The sequence below is a fragment of the Dromiciops gliroides genome, chromosome 1, assembly GCF_019393635.1.
Source record: "Dromiciops gliroides isolate mDroGli1 chromosome 1, mDroGli1.pri, whole genome shotgun sequence".
In the NCBI taxonomy this organism is placed as follows: Eukaryota; Metazoa; Chordata; class Mammalia; order Microbiotheria; family Microbiotheriidae; genus Dromiciops; species Dromiciops gliroides.
The window spans coordinates 135,842,160-135,859,360 of record NC_057861.1 but is presented as its reverse complement, the minus strand read 5'-3'; the positions used below and the strand labels follow the sequence as shown (position 1 = coordinate 135,859,360).

The window sequence follows — 17,201 nt, the reverse complement described above, 5'->3', positions numbered from 1 at the left end:
CTTCCTTTTATGTGTTACCTTCTCCCTTTAGATTTTCAATCCCTTGAGGGTAGAAACTGTCTTTCATATATGTATCCACAGAGCTTAGCACAGTGTCTGGCACATAGTAGGCTTAATAAATCTATTACTTCCTCTTTTCCTGATTAGAGTGGGGAGATACTTGAGGCAGGGAATCCAATTATAGTGTTATTGCAATTATCTAGAATTGAAGAGATAAAGCCTGAATTAGGGAGATGACTTTGTTGATAGAGAAGACATTTGTTTATGAAAATGTTATGGAAGCAGAAATGACAAGATGTGGTGATTAATTGTATAAATAGGGTGACTAAGCATAAGAAGTTGAATATGACACTGAAGTTATGAACCTGAATGACTAGGATTTTGGTAGTACTTGGGATTTTGGACTTTATGCCCTCTACTATAAGAGGGACAGGGGAGGTTGTGGATGAGATAATGTGTTCTGTTTTGGATATGCTAAATTTAAGAAGTCAATGAGACATCCATTTTTTTTTTTTTTTTGGTGAAGCAATTGGGGTTAAGTGACTTGCCCAGGGTCACACAGCTAGTAAGTGTTAAGTGTCTGAGGCCGAATTTGAACTCAGGTCCTCCTGACTCCAGGGCTGGTTCTCTATTCACTGTGCCACCTAGCTGCCCTGAGACATCCATTTTGAAATATCAAGTAGGCAGTTGGTGATATGGACCAGGAGCTCAAGAGAAAAACTAGGGATAGACATATAGATCTGGAAATGATCACCGTAAAAATGATCATTGAACCCATGGAGCTGATTGGATCACCATATAAGTAAATGTAGAGATAAAAGAGAAGGGGGCCCAGGAACGACCCTTTGGGATACCCACAATTTCTGGGCATGAGATAGAGGGAAGATTCAGCAAAGGAGACTGAGGAACAGTTAGAAAGGTAGAAGAATCTAGGGAGAATCATATAAATCCAGGAGGAGAGAGTAAAAATGAGAAAAAGGCCATCACCCTGGTTGAAAGCTAGTTAGGTATTATTATTATTTTACAGATGAGGAAACTCAGGTAACTAGAGGTTAAGTTACTTTTCCAAGTTCCCACAGCTAGTAAGTATATAAGGTCATATTGGAACTCAGTTCTTCTGACTCCAGGCCCAGTGATCTTATACACTTTATTGATAGAAGAAGTACAGGGACCTATTTTCAATATCTTTTCAAGGAGTTCAGCTGAGAAGGAAACAGATATATAATGATAACTATTACAGAAGGTAGGCTATAATAAGGAAGAGACAAAAGCATGTTTGTAGGCAGCTAGGTAGGAAACAAATAAATTTTGCTTTTTCCAAAATTTGAAATATATCCAAAATTGTAATACTAATGACAAACACCACATTACCATTTTGGAAGCATAGTACAGTATGTCCCAAAAGTCTTAGTGCAGTTTTAAGTTTTAATAACTTCAGAAGTAAAAATGCAAAAATTCACCAAAAACAGAATTTTCAATATTGATTAAAACTTTATGGGGTAACTAAGTGCTTCAATGGATAGAGTACTAGCCGTGGAGTCAGGAGGACCTGAGTTCAAATCCAGCTTCAGACACTTGATGCTTATTAGCTGTGTGACCCTGAGCAAATCTAATTGCCTCAAAAAAAACAAACAAACAACACAACCTTTAAATATTTGTTTCTTATTAAAATTCACCATAGCTACTGTCTTATGCTATTCAGTGTTCTGGTAGATTTTTGAACTTTGTAAAAACTTTCTCTGTTGTTCAGTAACTGACAGAATTAAATTTGTAATTCTACCTGTAAGATTATCCAAAACCCTAATTTTTTTGTCCATAACTGTGTAAAAAAATTATTAACTATAACTAATCTGAAAAATTATAGCTGTACTTATATGAAAAATTATAAGCTTAGAAAAATTATAATTGGGCCGTAAGTCCTTCATGGTTGCCATTCAAATGTAAGAATATTTTAGGTAACTTATTGGGCCTAATTTGGGGACTTTTGACTGGCTGGCTATCTGACTGCTATTAATATAATATGGGCCATTTATAAAATTCCCCACACCGATCCCCTCCCAAATTGATAAGCAAATGATTAAGAAGCCTCTTAATTAAATAATCAAAGCAGGGTTTATTTATAAAAATAAATGTAAGAGATAAGAAATGCAAAGTTATCTGAGACCTGTGGCTTTTAATATAATAAGGGCAGTTGCTGACTTTTGCCTGAGGGTATGCTGCTTGGACCTGTTTGCTGCCAATCCTCTCCAACTTTCACTCTTTTTCACCTTCACTCCAGCTCCCCTGTGCTTTCACTACTTAGCTCCTTTCTTCTAACTCCAAGCCCTTTGCTTCACACTTTAACTTCTCTCTCACTACTGTAGCTTCAGTCTCCTTAGCAAACCCCCTTTCTGTACTGTCCTGACGAACCCCCAAGTGCTTCTTCTCCTTGCGTTCTCCTAGTCCTTCAGGCGTCCTCCTCTTGTATGTCCTCCCTTACTGTCTTCTTCTTAGTCACCAATACTCAAAACCTCAGCGTTATCCTCCACTGTCTCATGTCCCATACCCAAAACCTTTCAATTTTATCTTCATAAAATCTCTCAAATAAAGGCCCTTCTCTAGTCTGATACTACCCCAACTGTGGTGAAGGCCCTGATCAGTTTATGACTAGACTAGTCCATCCTCCAGTCAGGTTTCGAAGTGATCTTCTTAAAGGACAGGTTTAACCATTTCATCCCCCTATTCCCTAAGCAGCTAAGTAAGACAAGAAACACAAAACTATACTTGGAGTTTCAAAGACCAAAGTTCAAATATGGCTTCACTCACTAGCTGTGTTAGCCTGGGCAAGTCATATAAACTCTGTCTGCTTCAGTTTCTTCATCAGTAAAATGGAGATAATAATAATAATAGCATCCACCTCCTGGTATTGTTGTGAGGGTAAAATGAGAATATTTGAAAGCACTTTGTAAATCTTAAAATCTTAAAATTTTGTATCATAACTAAAGTTTATAACATATCTCATCCCCTTTTCCCTTTCCCTTCTGATCTTTTAAAAACTTTTCTGAAGGTTGAACACATAAAACACTATGAAGGTATGATACAAACTTTATGAGATCAACTTTTTCATACCTATTATCTTTATTATTACTCAATAGATTCTCATGGCTCCCTATCACATCCAGAATAAAATATAAAATCCTCTGTTTGGTGCCTAAAATCCTGGCATATAGCAGGTGTTTAATAAATATGTTTATTGACCGACTGATGCCTCATTGTGTCACTGAAAGAATTGATCTTAATGTAAAAGATTTTTTTCAATCTTTTGGGGTGTTTTGGGTTCTGGTCTTATGATATCATTGGTATAAGGCAGAATAAACAAACACACTATTGGCCCAGTGAGTACTGCCCAAGCCAAGTTTAAATCTAATTAGGAAATATTTAACAAAGTCCATAAAATATGGAACATTGATAATGTTAAAATGTGATTTTCTAAGTAAAAATACAGCCTACATGGATTTTTTTTTTTTTTTAGGGTTTAGTGACTCGCATTTAACACCACTGGTATAAGGAACTCCTAGGAATTTTGTATAGGGGATTCCAGGGAACTCACTATATAACATGTGTACATACATGAATTATTATGTATATTTTGTGTAATTACTATAACATAAACATATGTAACCTCGAGAGGAGAAATTCTTTCATTTTTTTGTATTTGTATCCCTAGTACCTAGTATAGTTGCCTACATATAGTATACTCTTAATAAATGATTATTATTTGCTGTTACACAATTAAATGTATAAATACTCAAATAGTACTGTGCTTTCATTGATGTAGGTATTTTTACTGCAATTTAGATCAGATCACAGCCCCTGCATGTCTACCCAGCTTTTCTTGGATGATTCCAGTATATATCTTCCCCAAAAGTTTGCCATAAGGGCCCACCCAAATGTTAGGGATTCTGTTTGTAATATGGTTGCTGCTTGCTTACACACCGCCATGTACCTTTTAATCATCCTCTGGGTGATTTTCAGTTTTAATTGTTTGGAACCTATGGTGTTACACTACAAATGGACAGTGATTTGAGGTCAAAATTATAAGGGAGGAGGCAAAGGGGATGGATTACCTTGGAAGAATTAAAACATTTATGACCCCAGGCTTCTTTCTAAAATAAAAAAATCATATTTTTATTATCACTATTTTTCTGGTAGTGTAGTGTGGCTTTAAATCTTGAAATAGCATTGACTACAGTGATGACTTTTTCAGCTATAGCAGTTCTCAAAGACTAATAAGTCATAGAAAGTTGTTCTCTGAGTCAGTGAAGAGAGTACACACATTGTTTATGGATCCAGAACTATTGAACAAATCCATACGTCTCTACATGTAATGAACTTTATTTTTATTAAAAGAATTATGTCATGTCATTTTCAGTTCTATGAAAATATTAACGAACATAGTACCAGGGAAATAAATATATTTTAATAAAAATCATTAAAATATTGTTGTAGTATATACAGATCTATCTTTATATGGTCTATCTTTTCTCGAAGAAAGTTTAACATTGATTCTTTATCTTGGATTTTTGATCCTGAAACTTTTTTTCTTAGCTAATTTTTGCCAGTTCAGGATGAAAATCCTTCATTTTGTGACTCACCTTTTAAAAATTATGTTTAATTAACAAGGAAGTTATAATTAGCTTTAGATGGCAGGTCATAATGATTCTAAAATAGCATTGATATTGACATTATAAAATTATGTAGAGTCATATCCTATTTTCAAGAACATGTGATTTTCATGGGACAGGGAATAGCTGTTTCTCATCTTTCAAATAATTTTTATTTTTCTTGTGTTTTTGGCAGAGCAGATGCTAAGTATGACAGATGATAAAGGAAAATAGCTTATTTTGAAAATGTACAATTATAATGATTGTGTCATATAGAGAAATTTACTCTGTATTATTTCTTGGAATTTCAAATTCTACTTGATCTAGATAAGTAACTTACGTTCCATTGCTCACATAGGCTAAAAGTCTAAGAACGCTATTGTGTTTATCTTTGTGATACTTCTTTTTGCCAACACTATTCCTTTTCCTTCTTGAGCCCTCCCCTTTTCTCAACTCCTTCCATAGACTAGTTATATTTTTTCCTTTTTAGCCCCATTCTTTCTAGTATTCTTGTTTCATGTGCTTCATGACTTCATGACCTTTGGAGGAAAATATCAGACCAGCATGTTAAAGGCTTTCCTTTAACACATTTATTCCAAACTCTAAGAAAATAGAGTTAAATTAATATTGAAATTTTACATGGGAGTGAGCAGTTTCCAACATAAGGGTTTTTGTGGACTAAAGACTGCCAGCCATGTCTTGCTCTGATAATACCCCCAACCAATACCATCAGGTTCAGAGATTCAGACTCCAGCTCCACTGAGAAATGATAAATACCACCCCTTCATTATAGTAGCCTATGATTCAACTCAATTAGAATGGAAAGAGATCTTCACAATCCCTAAAGCTTACCCCCCTTATTTTATAAATGAATAAGTTTAGGTCCAGAGGAATGAAATGACAGTCATTAAAAAAGAGCAAAAAATATTTAACGTAGGTCCTATTATTCTACAGCCAATGTTTTTTTATAGTATTCTGTGCTGTCTCTAGAAATATTCTGCTGGACCACCCACAATTCCACTCTACTATTCCTTTAGTCCTCCAAGTCCATTTGTTTTTCTAACCTAAAATAGTGATTCCACCTCCAAAAGTGGCTGATTTGTGCAGAGTAACATTCAGTAATATAGTCTGGCTGACAAACCTTCCTTTTCTCTAAAAACAGAATAATATTCATGTAATAATGACTTTTCTCCCTTTTATTATTCCATATTTCAACATAACAAGTGGTCTGAAAAAATAATCATAATACTTTTTTGGGGGGCAGGGAAATGAGGGTTGAGTCGCTTACCCAGTGTCACACAGCTAGTAAGTATCAAGTGTCTGAGGCTGGATTTGAACTCAGGTCCTCCTGAATCCAGGGTCAGTACTTTATCCACTGTGCTACCTAGCTGCCACCAATCATAATATATTTTAAACCATTAATGAAAGGTTGGAAATTCCTATTCATTCAGCCCCCCAAAATGTGATTAAATATTCTTAGGGATATGATATGCTACCGTATAGATAATAAATTTAGAATCGGAAGAAATAATAGAATCATTATTCTGAAGCAATTTCTTATTTTATAGATCTTTTAAAGGTGCCCAAATTGTTAATTAATTTAGTCTGGGTGGTAAGTGGCAGGTAGAGGATGCAACCATGACCTCCCACTCCAAATCCAGCATTCTGTCTATGGCATCATATAAGCTGTTTCCTCAGATGTAAATTTAGAAGGTTGAATAGAATTATCACCAAAGATGCTTCTATTTCTAAAATTTGGTTCTGTTTACCTTTGATTATAAATAGTATCATGTAAAATCATAATTTTCTCAAGATGCATTTTGTCTTCTAGAAAACTGTTTTAAAATGAATTTATTTTATTGGAATATACATTTTAAGAATACTGATGTTTAAAGAAGGGAAATAATTAAGAGGGAAAATTGACTAACCTGAAATATTTAGGGGAGAAATTGTAAAATATTTCACTGGAAAAAGAGTAGTTATTTAAGTACTTTTGCTTACCCTGACATAATGCAAGCTTTTTGAGGACAAGGACTTTTGAGGGGAGATGGGGAATTGGAGCATCATTACATCTGTGCCTACCTTGGGGCTTGGTACAAAGTTGGAGCATAATAAGTAATTGTTGAATTATTGATTTATTGAAAAGAAATGGCTAAAATGATTCTAAATTTGAATAATTAAGAACTAATTAATGAAATAATAAATAATATTTTATTAATAAGTATATTTAATTAATATACTTAATGAAAGTAGTTTTAAATTTTTGGTTATTGGTGTAGTCTGTGAGTTTTAAGAGAAGCACATTGAGCTATAAAATCAGTATACCTGTAGACATCATATAAAATTATAAATAGGTAGTTCTCTAGCTTTGGGGCTTTAATACACAGTTTCACCAATAATTACCCATAAACTAAATATTTTATTACTCAGTTTATTTGCTGTCACTAGAACTTCCAGATATGTGGGAGGATTTTGTTATTTCTTACTAGAATGTAATGTTTTACATTTTATTTAGAGAGGATAGTAACACTGAATTTTAAATGATTTAATCTAAAGGGAGAAAAAAAAAGATCAGGGATGTGACAATAATTTATTCAAGAAAAGAGTTATTGTAATGAAGATGCTGATCAGTTGACATTTTATTTCCAGAAAGAGAAGTTAAATTAGTTCAGACCTTCTCACCTCTCTCCTGAGATTCTCTAACAGGATCCTAATTAGTCTTCCAACTTTACCCTACCTGTCTGTCTGTCACTCATTCTGTTTCTCTGTGTGTGTGTTTGTCTCTGCCTCTCTGTCTCATTGAATTTGACTTCCATGTGGCTTACAAAATAATCTCTCTAAGGCCCAGGAAGGTCTAACCTGGGCATTCGCCTATGGCAAAACTTTCATAGGTTCCCTATTGCTTCTAGGAGAAAATAAAAATCCCTCCACCCAGCTCTCCATAATCTGTTTCATTCTACATTTCTAGCCTTCCTTTATATTATTCCCCATGAAAACTCTGTGTTCCAGGCAAACCGAATGACTAGCCATTCCACCAAGTTTATATTCTTTTTCTCACAGAGGGTCAGTCTCCATGCCTGGAATGCTCTCCCTCCTCATCTCTACCTCTTGGAATCCTTACAAGGATTGGCTCAGGTGCCAATTCAACATTGTTGTTAGTGGTCTATCATGCTTAAATTAATTTGTTATTTTACTCTATGTATATTTTGTATTTGCATAGCTCCAAGAGGTCAGGGACTATTTCAATTTTATATTCCTAAATCCATAGCTCTAGTAGTAATTTAATAAATGTTCCTTGAATTGAATAAATTAAATATCAGAAAGAACTTCTGGTGCTACTGATGATAAAACTAACACCACTTGTCTAGAAAACGCTTTATTTTTAAGGCAGAGTGTGGAATCAACATCTCTGTAAATGTGAAATAAAAAGAATATTCTTCAATGGTTAGACAGACAAATTCCTTTTTGAATACAGGGAATTGCACTAGATTTTTCTATAGGAGTCCTTGGTATATGTATTATTTACACAGATATTTCGTTTGTGACATTCAAATAGTGCTGTTTGCCCCCAATGACAGATATAAGATTTTTTTTAATTGTTAAAATGATTTTCAAAAATGTTTTATTGATGCTGTCACTTCCTCCTCTTCCCCAAGCAAACACATTGATTTTTATATCACTGATTTTGAAAGTACCTGATTTTCATGTTTATGTTTTTGGAGAATCTTTAGTGAGCAGATAGAAAACACCGTTATTCATACGATGGAAAATTTCTGTTATCAGGGCCGAAAAGCAAGGCATTAAAACTGTGATGAAAAAGAAAAAAGTGAAAGGTAACTAGGTGTTTGTTTAAATGTTGCCCCTTTTCAAAGATGCTTGTATCTCTACTTTTGTCATCTTTTTCCAGGTTAACTTAATTTTTGATAAGAAAAGTAGAAAGGAAATAAAGGTATAATTGTGCATTTTCACAGAAGCTGTTGAAATGCAAAGCTCTTTTGTGGCTTGATATGGAAAACTTCCACAATAGTTAAATCACATCTACTTAAATCTCAACTACGATTAAGGAAAATAATGTGTATTGTTTGGAATAAAGCCTCCAAATTGTTCTTAGATGCACAATATTAAGTAACTAAAAAAAAAAAAGTTTTCTAATAGGTCACTCATTTTTGAGGAGTCAGAAATGGTGCATCTAATTATCTGTCCGCTCCAAGCAAAAGGAAAAGAAGAAGAGGAAAGAAGGGGAGTCGCTGGAGGTAGAAGACAAGTATTAATCCTGGGAGCTGTTTTTCTGAGTCCTGTGGCTGCTGCTGCTACCACCGCAGCCGCCTCCTTCTGATTGGTGGGGACAGCAGCATCAGCATCTCCCTTGCGCTGGAGAGTGGCGAGACACAGCTTCTGCCTCCAGGAGCCTGTGCTCCCTCCTGGACGAGACCTCTGGGTATTTACCAAGAGCCACAGCAGGAGCCACCGCTGCTTCCTCCTCCTGTCACGGAGTAGTCTTTGGATCTATTCCCAGAGAACCCCTGCGCCCCGTGGCCGCTTTCCAGCCCGGGTCCAGCCTCAGGTCCCCGACCCCCAGCTTCAGCTACCGCCGCGCCAGCCGCCAAGACGCCTCGAATCTTGTACCGCGGGAAAAGCGGGGCCTCTTCCAAGATGGGCCGGCAGGGCTTGGGGAGCAGTGGCACCGCGGGACGCTCCATGCAACGCTCCCAGAGCAGGAGCAGTCTTTCTGCCTCCTTTGAGGCACTGGCTGGCTATTTCCCCTGCATGAATTCACTGGAGGAAGAGGAAGGAGGTGGGTGAGACCCCCAGTCCCAGACTTCATCTCCTCCAGGAAGTCAGTGTTGGTGGTTGGGTTGGGGAGAGGGGGTGGAGTGGAGGGGACTGACAGAGGAAGTAAAATTAAAGAGTAATGACCTAATTAGTCTAGCTCTGCTCCCTGCTCTCCCAAAGGAGGCAGTCCTGTGCTGTGTATGAGATCCCCTAGAGGTGTCCACTGAACTTCCAAACCCTGGATCATGCTGGCAAACCACGACAGAAATTTGTAAATCCTCGGGAGATTCGTGTGGTAGAGTTGGGAAACTGCTCATTCCTGCCAGTCAATCATAAATACCAAGTGCTTGAAAGTAAAACGAGGGTGGAGATAGGAGAACGGATGACTTTTACTATGTTTAAGCCAGGTTAATATTCACCATGAATACTCATTCTTAGATGCCTCAGGAAAAGTCCAAACTTTGTTTTTGTTTTTGTTTTTTAATGAAATGATATGTATCCGAATTATAAGAGAGTAATTCATTATCGCCCTCTGTCCTTTAACCATGCATGTCACACTGATTAGGCTAATGACCTCTTTGCTTGTTTTATGTTCTTTCATAGTAAAATTTTTAATTTCTTATGAAATTTATAGAGCTGAAAAGTTATTTTATCGTTATTAGCAAATATTCCCATATTTTTTCCTTAGCTAGTAGCCCTGAAGATAGATTAAGCTAAGAATTCAGTCAATATTATGGTTAACATCTATTTTAAACCTTGTCTACATAGACAACTTAAAGTAGTTGGAACTGCATGTATATATGCACATATTGAGATTTATATGCATAAAATAGTTAACATTTTCATTTCAGCATTTGTACCTTATATGAAAGTCTTAAAATCAGTGCACACACAACTAATTAATAATACCTTCTGCTCAGGAAATAAAAAGTGAACTGTGACTGAGATTTAGAACCTGTATTCTAAAAATAGAAAACAAAAAAACATTGTTGAAATGGTTTTCTAACCATTATTTAGGAAACTAGCCTCTTCCTTTTTGACTAGTTAATAATGCCCAAAAAGCTGTCTTCTAAGGATTACTTTTGCTTGCTTTACTGAACCAGTGTAATTCCATCTAGCCTTTTGACATATGAATTCTAATGCAATTTCAATTGGTTTTAAATAAGTCAGGCACTAGGATGATTCTCTCAGAACAAATATGCTTCCAATTTTTATTTTACATAAATATTCTTCCAATTTAGAATTTTTATTTTTATTTCATTATAAATAATATCAGAAATGTCCTGTAACAAAAAAGAATTAAGAAAACCAAATGTAACTTTTGTTTTTCTGATATAAATCCATTGGTAAATTAACATTTGCACACATAGCATATATGCTTAAACGTTTGGAAGCTTTTCTATGAAAATAATTTTTTCTGAGGTTGTAATGTAAGGAGAGGACCAGACTATAAAATATATCAAAATGATATCTTATTTGGACCAGCAAGAATTTTGCACAAAAGTGAAGTTTTCAAAATGAAGAGAAATTATCTTCTCCCAACCCTAACTCATAATGACTAATCTATGAGGACACTCTAATAGTCCCACTTAGAAAGTTGTCATCCACCGAAATTGTCTTAGGATGCTGTAGTGAAATACCACAAAAAAGATATTTCTTTATAAAGGAATCAGTAAGATTCCTATAGTAGTATCTAGGCAAAGATTAAGTCTAGGCTGCCAAATATATTATTTAGTTTAAGACTGGCTCAAACCTTGAATCTTAGCAAAGTAACCCTAATCTTCTTGGAGTTGGAACACCCTATTACTATTTGTTTGATATGGCAATACCTCCAACCTTTTTGAAAGTACAGAATGAAATATATTTTAAAATTATAGTTGTGTAAAATTAATTTAGTTTTGAGTTTCACATACCATCGCCTTTGGATAACATGGAGGCCAATAATGATGTATTTGTTACAATGTAAAGGTGAAAATTCTTTGAACCTAGAAAGGAAGACAATTTATAAACACACAATTTTACCATTTTTATTATTTTCTGTTTGGCATAATAACCTATTTAATTTTAAACCAAGAGATTATACTTTTGTATCTTCTTCAAATGTGTGTGTGTGTGTGTGTGTGTATTCAAAGGAGTTTTCATATCCTAGCTCTGTAATTTCATTTCATATTTTGGAAGAGAATAGATAATAGTTGCTAAACATAAGAAATTCCAAGAAAATTGTAAATAGTTTCAAATTTCAGCTATCAAGAAGAGAATGAGTCATTCCAGATAGCCATATTTTCAAGATTGTAATAATTATAATGATGATGATGATAATTTATACAGCACTTTTTTGTTTTCAAATTGCATTACATATATTATTTCATTTGATCCCTACAATAACCCTTGGAGAGAAATAGCTTAGATATCATTTTTGTCATCTAACAAATGAGCATTGTGCATTGTCACACAACTGATTTCAGCTGTAGAATTTTTACCCAACTCTTTCCTAAATAATTCACCCTACTTCCTATAACTGAGAGTTCTCCCGCTTTATGTGCTAGAATTAAAGTAGATTATATACTTTCCTTCTTAGAGCATAGTTAATATAATTTAACCTTTTCTCTATGACTTTCAATTACTATGAACATTAGTTATTGTATCAGCCTAGACCTATTAAAATAGTCTATTTGCCTCCATGCTAAATGAAACCATATTGGAGTGCTTCAAGTCCTTACCTAGTCTGATTCTCGTTGTATAATGGATTTCTTTTATGTCCGCTCTCTCACTGGGAGACTGTGGTCATTTTTCACTGTTGTAAAGACATTTGAATATAACTGGCTTTTCCCTTTCAAACTTTTATGGAAAAAACTAGACAACTAGGGTTGTTGAATTGTATGCAAAGTAAGTAAACTCTGCCTTCTTCTATGTGTAAATTTTGTGAGGTATAATGAATGGACTTTGACATTTATTTTGTTTTTCTCAGAGGCCTTTTTTCAATTACTACTGCATTCCCAGTTGTATTCCAGATAGTTGAGGCTGACAGTTGAATTCTGGGTAAAAGTATTACTGTATTATATTTTCTTTAATCATCTAATTTTTAATGAATCATTAATCATGGGTGGTAACATAGTGTAGTGGAAAAGAGAAGTGAATTTGGAATCACAGTATTTAGGCTTAATTCCCAGCCCTTTGAGTCACTAAATCTGTAACCTTGGGCAAGTTCCTTCACTTAATAAGACCATAGTCTCCCCTTCTATAATAATTAAATGGTTGGATTAGATAATCTTTAAAACCCTATCTAACTCTCTAATCCTTCGAACCTATAATTAAAAGTCTGAAAAATAAACAACTATTTCATTTAGCAGTTATACACATTTTAAAAACTTTAACATAGATATGAATTGAAGAAGTAATATAAAATGAAGATAAAATGATACTGTCTACTAGTCCCCTCCCTCTCAAATGACTTTATGTTTAACTACTTTGTATTTATTTGTATTTGTTCTTTTCACATTTACTCTGTGTGGACACACACATGTGTATATACATATATGTATATATATACATATACACATATATATGCACATACATTCATAAATTTATAAGAACATATACATACATGTGTAATTTTGTTGTCTTCCTCATTGGAATGTAAGCTCCTTGAGAGTAGGGATTGCTTCCTTCATTGTATCTGTATCCATAGAACAGTTAAAGCAGTACTAGCAAATAGTAAGATGTTTAGTAATTAGCTTTGTTTGATTATTTTAGGACTGGTACATAGGTGAGCTTCTCTGTATCTCTTATACATCTTTTAGAGAACCCACTGAAAATGTATAAAGGCAGTGTGACATCTGTCTAAGATTCTCTTTCAGTATAAAAGTATTCTTCATTGTATATAAAATTCTTATTGCTAAAGAAAGAATATTTTATAGATTTGCTCTAGATTTTTAATAAATACACTGTACTAAAGTAAGAGATGTTTATCATTTCTACTATATGCATATATGCATAATATACATTCTATCTGAAGATTTAGGCTTTCTCTGAAGCACAAAAAGAAGAGTCCATGTGCATATCCTCTCTTCCCTTTGACCATACCTGGATCTGATGATTAATATAGCTGTAACCATCAACTCCGATCCCAGAAAGAGCTTAAACAGTGAGAAAAGAGCTGCTTCTGGATGATTGAATCAGTAGCAACCTTGGCCTTACAGTTTCCTCATCACTCATCTCCAGTCCAACATGACTCTTTATCTGTTCCTCACCTCTTTCCCTTCCATCTCAAATTATTTATAAGACAAACTTTTGTCCTCTAACTCCAGACTTCTAGGTGACTTTAAACTTATACTTTTCCCTTCCCTCATCAGACAAATCATTCAGGGTTTTTTTCTTCACTGACTCCCCTCCCCTTACAAATATCTTTTTTTTTTTTTTTTACACGGGGCAATGGGGGTTAAGTGACTTGCCCAGGGTCACACAGCTGGTAAGTGTCAAGTGTCTGAGGCCGGATTTGAACTCAGGTACTCCTGAATCCAGGGCCGGTGCTTTATCCACTGCGCCACCTAGCCGCCCCCACAAATATCTTTTAAAAGTAAAAAAGAGCACATGTAGATATGTTCTCTATAATAAATTCTAAATTCCTAGGATTCTTTGGCTACATCAAAAACCCCAGAACTTTCAGTCGACTCTGCTGTCCTCTGTAGTTATTATCCTCCCTTCTTCCCAGGGCCAAATTTCTCAAACTGGTAGTCTATACCCAATTCCTTATCACTTATTCCTTAATTCTGCATAACTTGGCATCTCCCACCATTTGACTAAAATATCATACCTAAAGTGCATCAATGATATAATCACAAAATTTAGTTATTTTTTCCCTGAAGGATTTAAATAGACAGAAATGGGTAAGATCATGAAGAAATTTACAGAAGTAGGAAAGCGCAAAATAAGATTAAACATGGAAATTAGTTGGGCCAGAATATTGATTGCACAAAAGGGAATAGTGTCATAACGCTTACAAAAGAGATTAAATTTAGATTCCAGAGGGCCTTGAATGTTGGGCTAAGGAATTTTCATCAGATCTTGCAGCAGAAAAAACAAAACAAAACAAAACAAACCAGGCAATGCTAAATAAGACAGTATGCTAGGTATGAGGATACAAAAGATAGCTATTTAGTGATTCAACTAAAACATTTATTAAATAGCTACTTCATGGAGGGCACCATACTTACTTCTGTGAGAAATACAAATTTCAGTTAAGGTATAATCCCTATTCTCATAGAGCCTAGAGTCAAGTAGTAAAATATAACAGAAAACTCTAGTACTAAGTACACTAATGCTGCAAAACAATGTGCTGTGTGAGGAAATAGGAAAGTAACTACAGGAATGATCAATAATGGTTTCATGGAGGAGTGAGCATTACAGTTGGATTTTAAGGAATGAGTAGGAATTCAACAAAGTAGGTATGGGAGCAAATTCTAGCCATAAGGAATAATGTGAGCAGAGACACTGGTATAAAAATCCAGGACAGTATTAAGCAGACAGAGAATGATCCACTTTGGCTAGAGTAAAAAGTGTGTGGTGGGGAGTAATGGGGAGCAAATCAGACTGGAAAGGCAGAGTGGTGCCCCATTGAAGAGTGTCCTGAAGTCTAGGCGTTTTTCCCAGGCATTTTTATTTAAAGCAGAAGAATCACATCACCATATCTACACTTAAGGAATATTAATCTGGCAGCAATATAAAGGACAGATTAAGTGTGGAGAGAATGAAACCAGAAAACCTTGACTATTGTGAGAGTCAAGAAAAGTGGTAAAGAGGAGCCTATATTTGGTGGTAGCAGTAGGTCCAGAGAGGAATACAAAAGATTCATCAGATGTGGAATTAACATAATTTTCTTAATAAAATGAAGGATCAGGCAGAGGAAGATTCAAAAATAGCACCAAGATTACCAATGTGGATAGAAGACTTGTTCTGTGGTCCACAGACAGGAAAAATGAAGTCAAAAAGAGGAACAAATCTATGAAGGAAGATAAACTAAAGATTTTGACATAGTGATTTTAAATTGCTGTTGGGATAGCAAGGTGGAGATATTCTATAGATACTTTAAGACCTTGTAATGGAATACAGAAAAAAAAAATAAGACTGAAGTGTCAGATTTGGTGGTCAACTAAATAAAAGTAATAGTTATATGACACAGATAATAAGTAGAATGTTGGATTTAAAATCCAGATTTTTTTCAATTCTAAATCCAATGTACTTTTCATTATACCATGCTGCTTCTCTCTCTTTTTAATATTATTTTTTTTCTGAATTTAAACACTAAATAGAAGGAACATTTCTTCATATAAAATACAATGGAAATAGGACTGTCATGTGCAGCTTACCTTTCCTTTTAAGTATGTAATCAATTTGACATGTAACTTTCAAAATAGCACTACTTCTCTCTGTTTTCTTCTATACTTATTTCTTTTCTATGTATTTGAAAAAAATGAACCACTTTACTTTTTCTTTTACTTTTAGTAAGTATCACTAGTTTCTCTCTTCCTCCTAAACCCCTTTTTCTCCTCCAGCAATCAATCAATATACATTTATTATGGGCTTCCTGTGTTTGAGTCACTAGACTAAGTGCTGAACATACAAAGTCAAAAACAGTCCCTGCTCACATTCTAATGGGAGAAACAACAGGCAAACAATGAAGTACATAAAAGATATATTTGGGGTAGATAGGATTGAACCTCAGAGGGATGGCGCTAACAATGAGGGGAAGAAGAGGTAGGTGAACTAGGAAAGGTCTCTTTTAGGAGCTGGGATTTGAGCTGTCTTGAAGGGAAAGAAGAAAAAAAAGAATTCTTATGGCAGGTATGCAAGTTGAGAAAAACACTTTCCCATATAGTCTGTGTCTAAAAATGCCTCATTCTGCATCTCCAGCCTACTAGTTTTCTGTCAAGGGGTAGGTAGCAGGTTTTCTTATTGGTACTTGAACTGTGGATGGACATTGCATCCATCAAGAGTCCTTAAGACTTACAACATTGTTTCTCTTTAGAATGTTGTTATATAAATTGTTCTCCTGGTCGTTTTTGTCATTCCACATCAATTTATACAAGTCTTCCCAGTTAAGCAGTGGGGATATAAAGGGCAAAAACACAGTCCCTGCCCTGAAAGAGCTGACATTCCAGTGGAGAAGACAGCTTGTAAGTATGTACATACAAGATATATGCAGTGTAGGTGGAAAGTAATCTCAGAAGAAAGGTACTCTGAGGGGCAGGGAGAGGAGAAAGAACAAGAAAAGCCCCTTTCAGAAGCTGAGATTTGAGCTAAATCCTGAAAGAAACAAAGAAATTGTTTAATATTCTATTAAATTGAAACAACATAATTTGCGTGGCCAACTCCAATTGATGGACACCGTCTTTCAAGTTCTTTTCTGTAATGGAAGCTGATATATGTATCTATATGAATTGTTATTCTCTTTCAGTTATTTGGGGATACAAACTTTAAAGTGTTATCTATCACTGGTAAAAGGATAAGCACAATTTAGGGATTTTGGGGACACAGTTACAAATTATTTTCCATATTAGTTAGTCCAATTCACACCTCCAATTTTCCTGCAGCTCTTCCAATAATTGTCTTCTTCCTTTTTTTGTCACCTATATTAATTGGATGGATCTGAGGTAGAACCTCAGAGTTTTATCTATTTCTTCAATTAGTAGTGATTTGGAGCATTTTTTCACATGGCAAGATAGGTTTTTCCTTTGAAAAGTATTTGTTCAAATACTTTAAACATTTATATATCAGGAAATGTCTCTT

General features: G+C 34.9%; 1 protein-coding gene across 48 annotated transcripts in view; it reads left to right on the top strand.

Annotated features, from left to right (window-relative positions):
• Nucleotides 1-17,201, top strand: part of RIMS2 (regulating synaptic membrane exocytosis 2) — an 821,964-nt gene that overhangs the window by 777,831 nt on the left and 26,932 nt on the right. The window contains exon 1 of one of the 48 annotated variants that reach the window (XM_043983632.1): nucleotides 8,942-9,438. The exons of the other annotated variants lie outside the window; for them this stretch is intronic. Coding sequence (XP_043839567.1) covers nucleotides 9,297-9,438 — 142 coding nt within the window. The 5' untranslated portion in view covers nucleotides 8,942-9,296. Of the gene's footprint in view, nucleotides 1-8,941; nucleotides 9,439-17,201 lie in introns of those variants that run through there. 48 annotated transcript variants of the gene reach the window in all.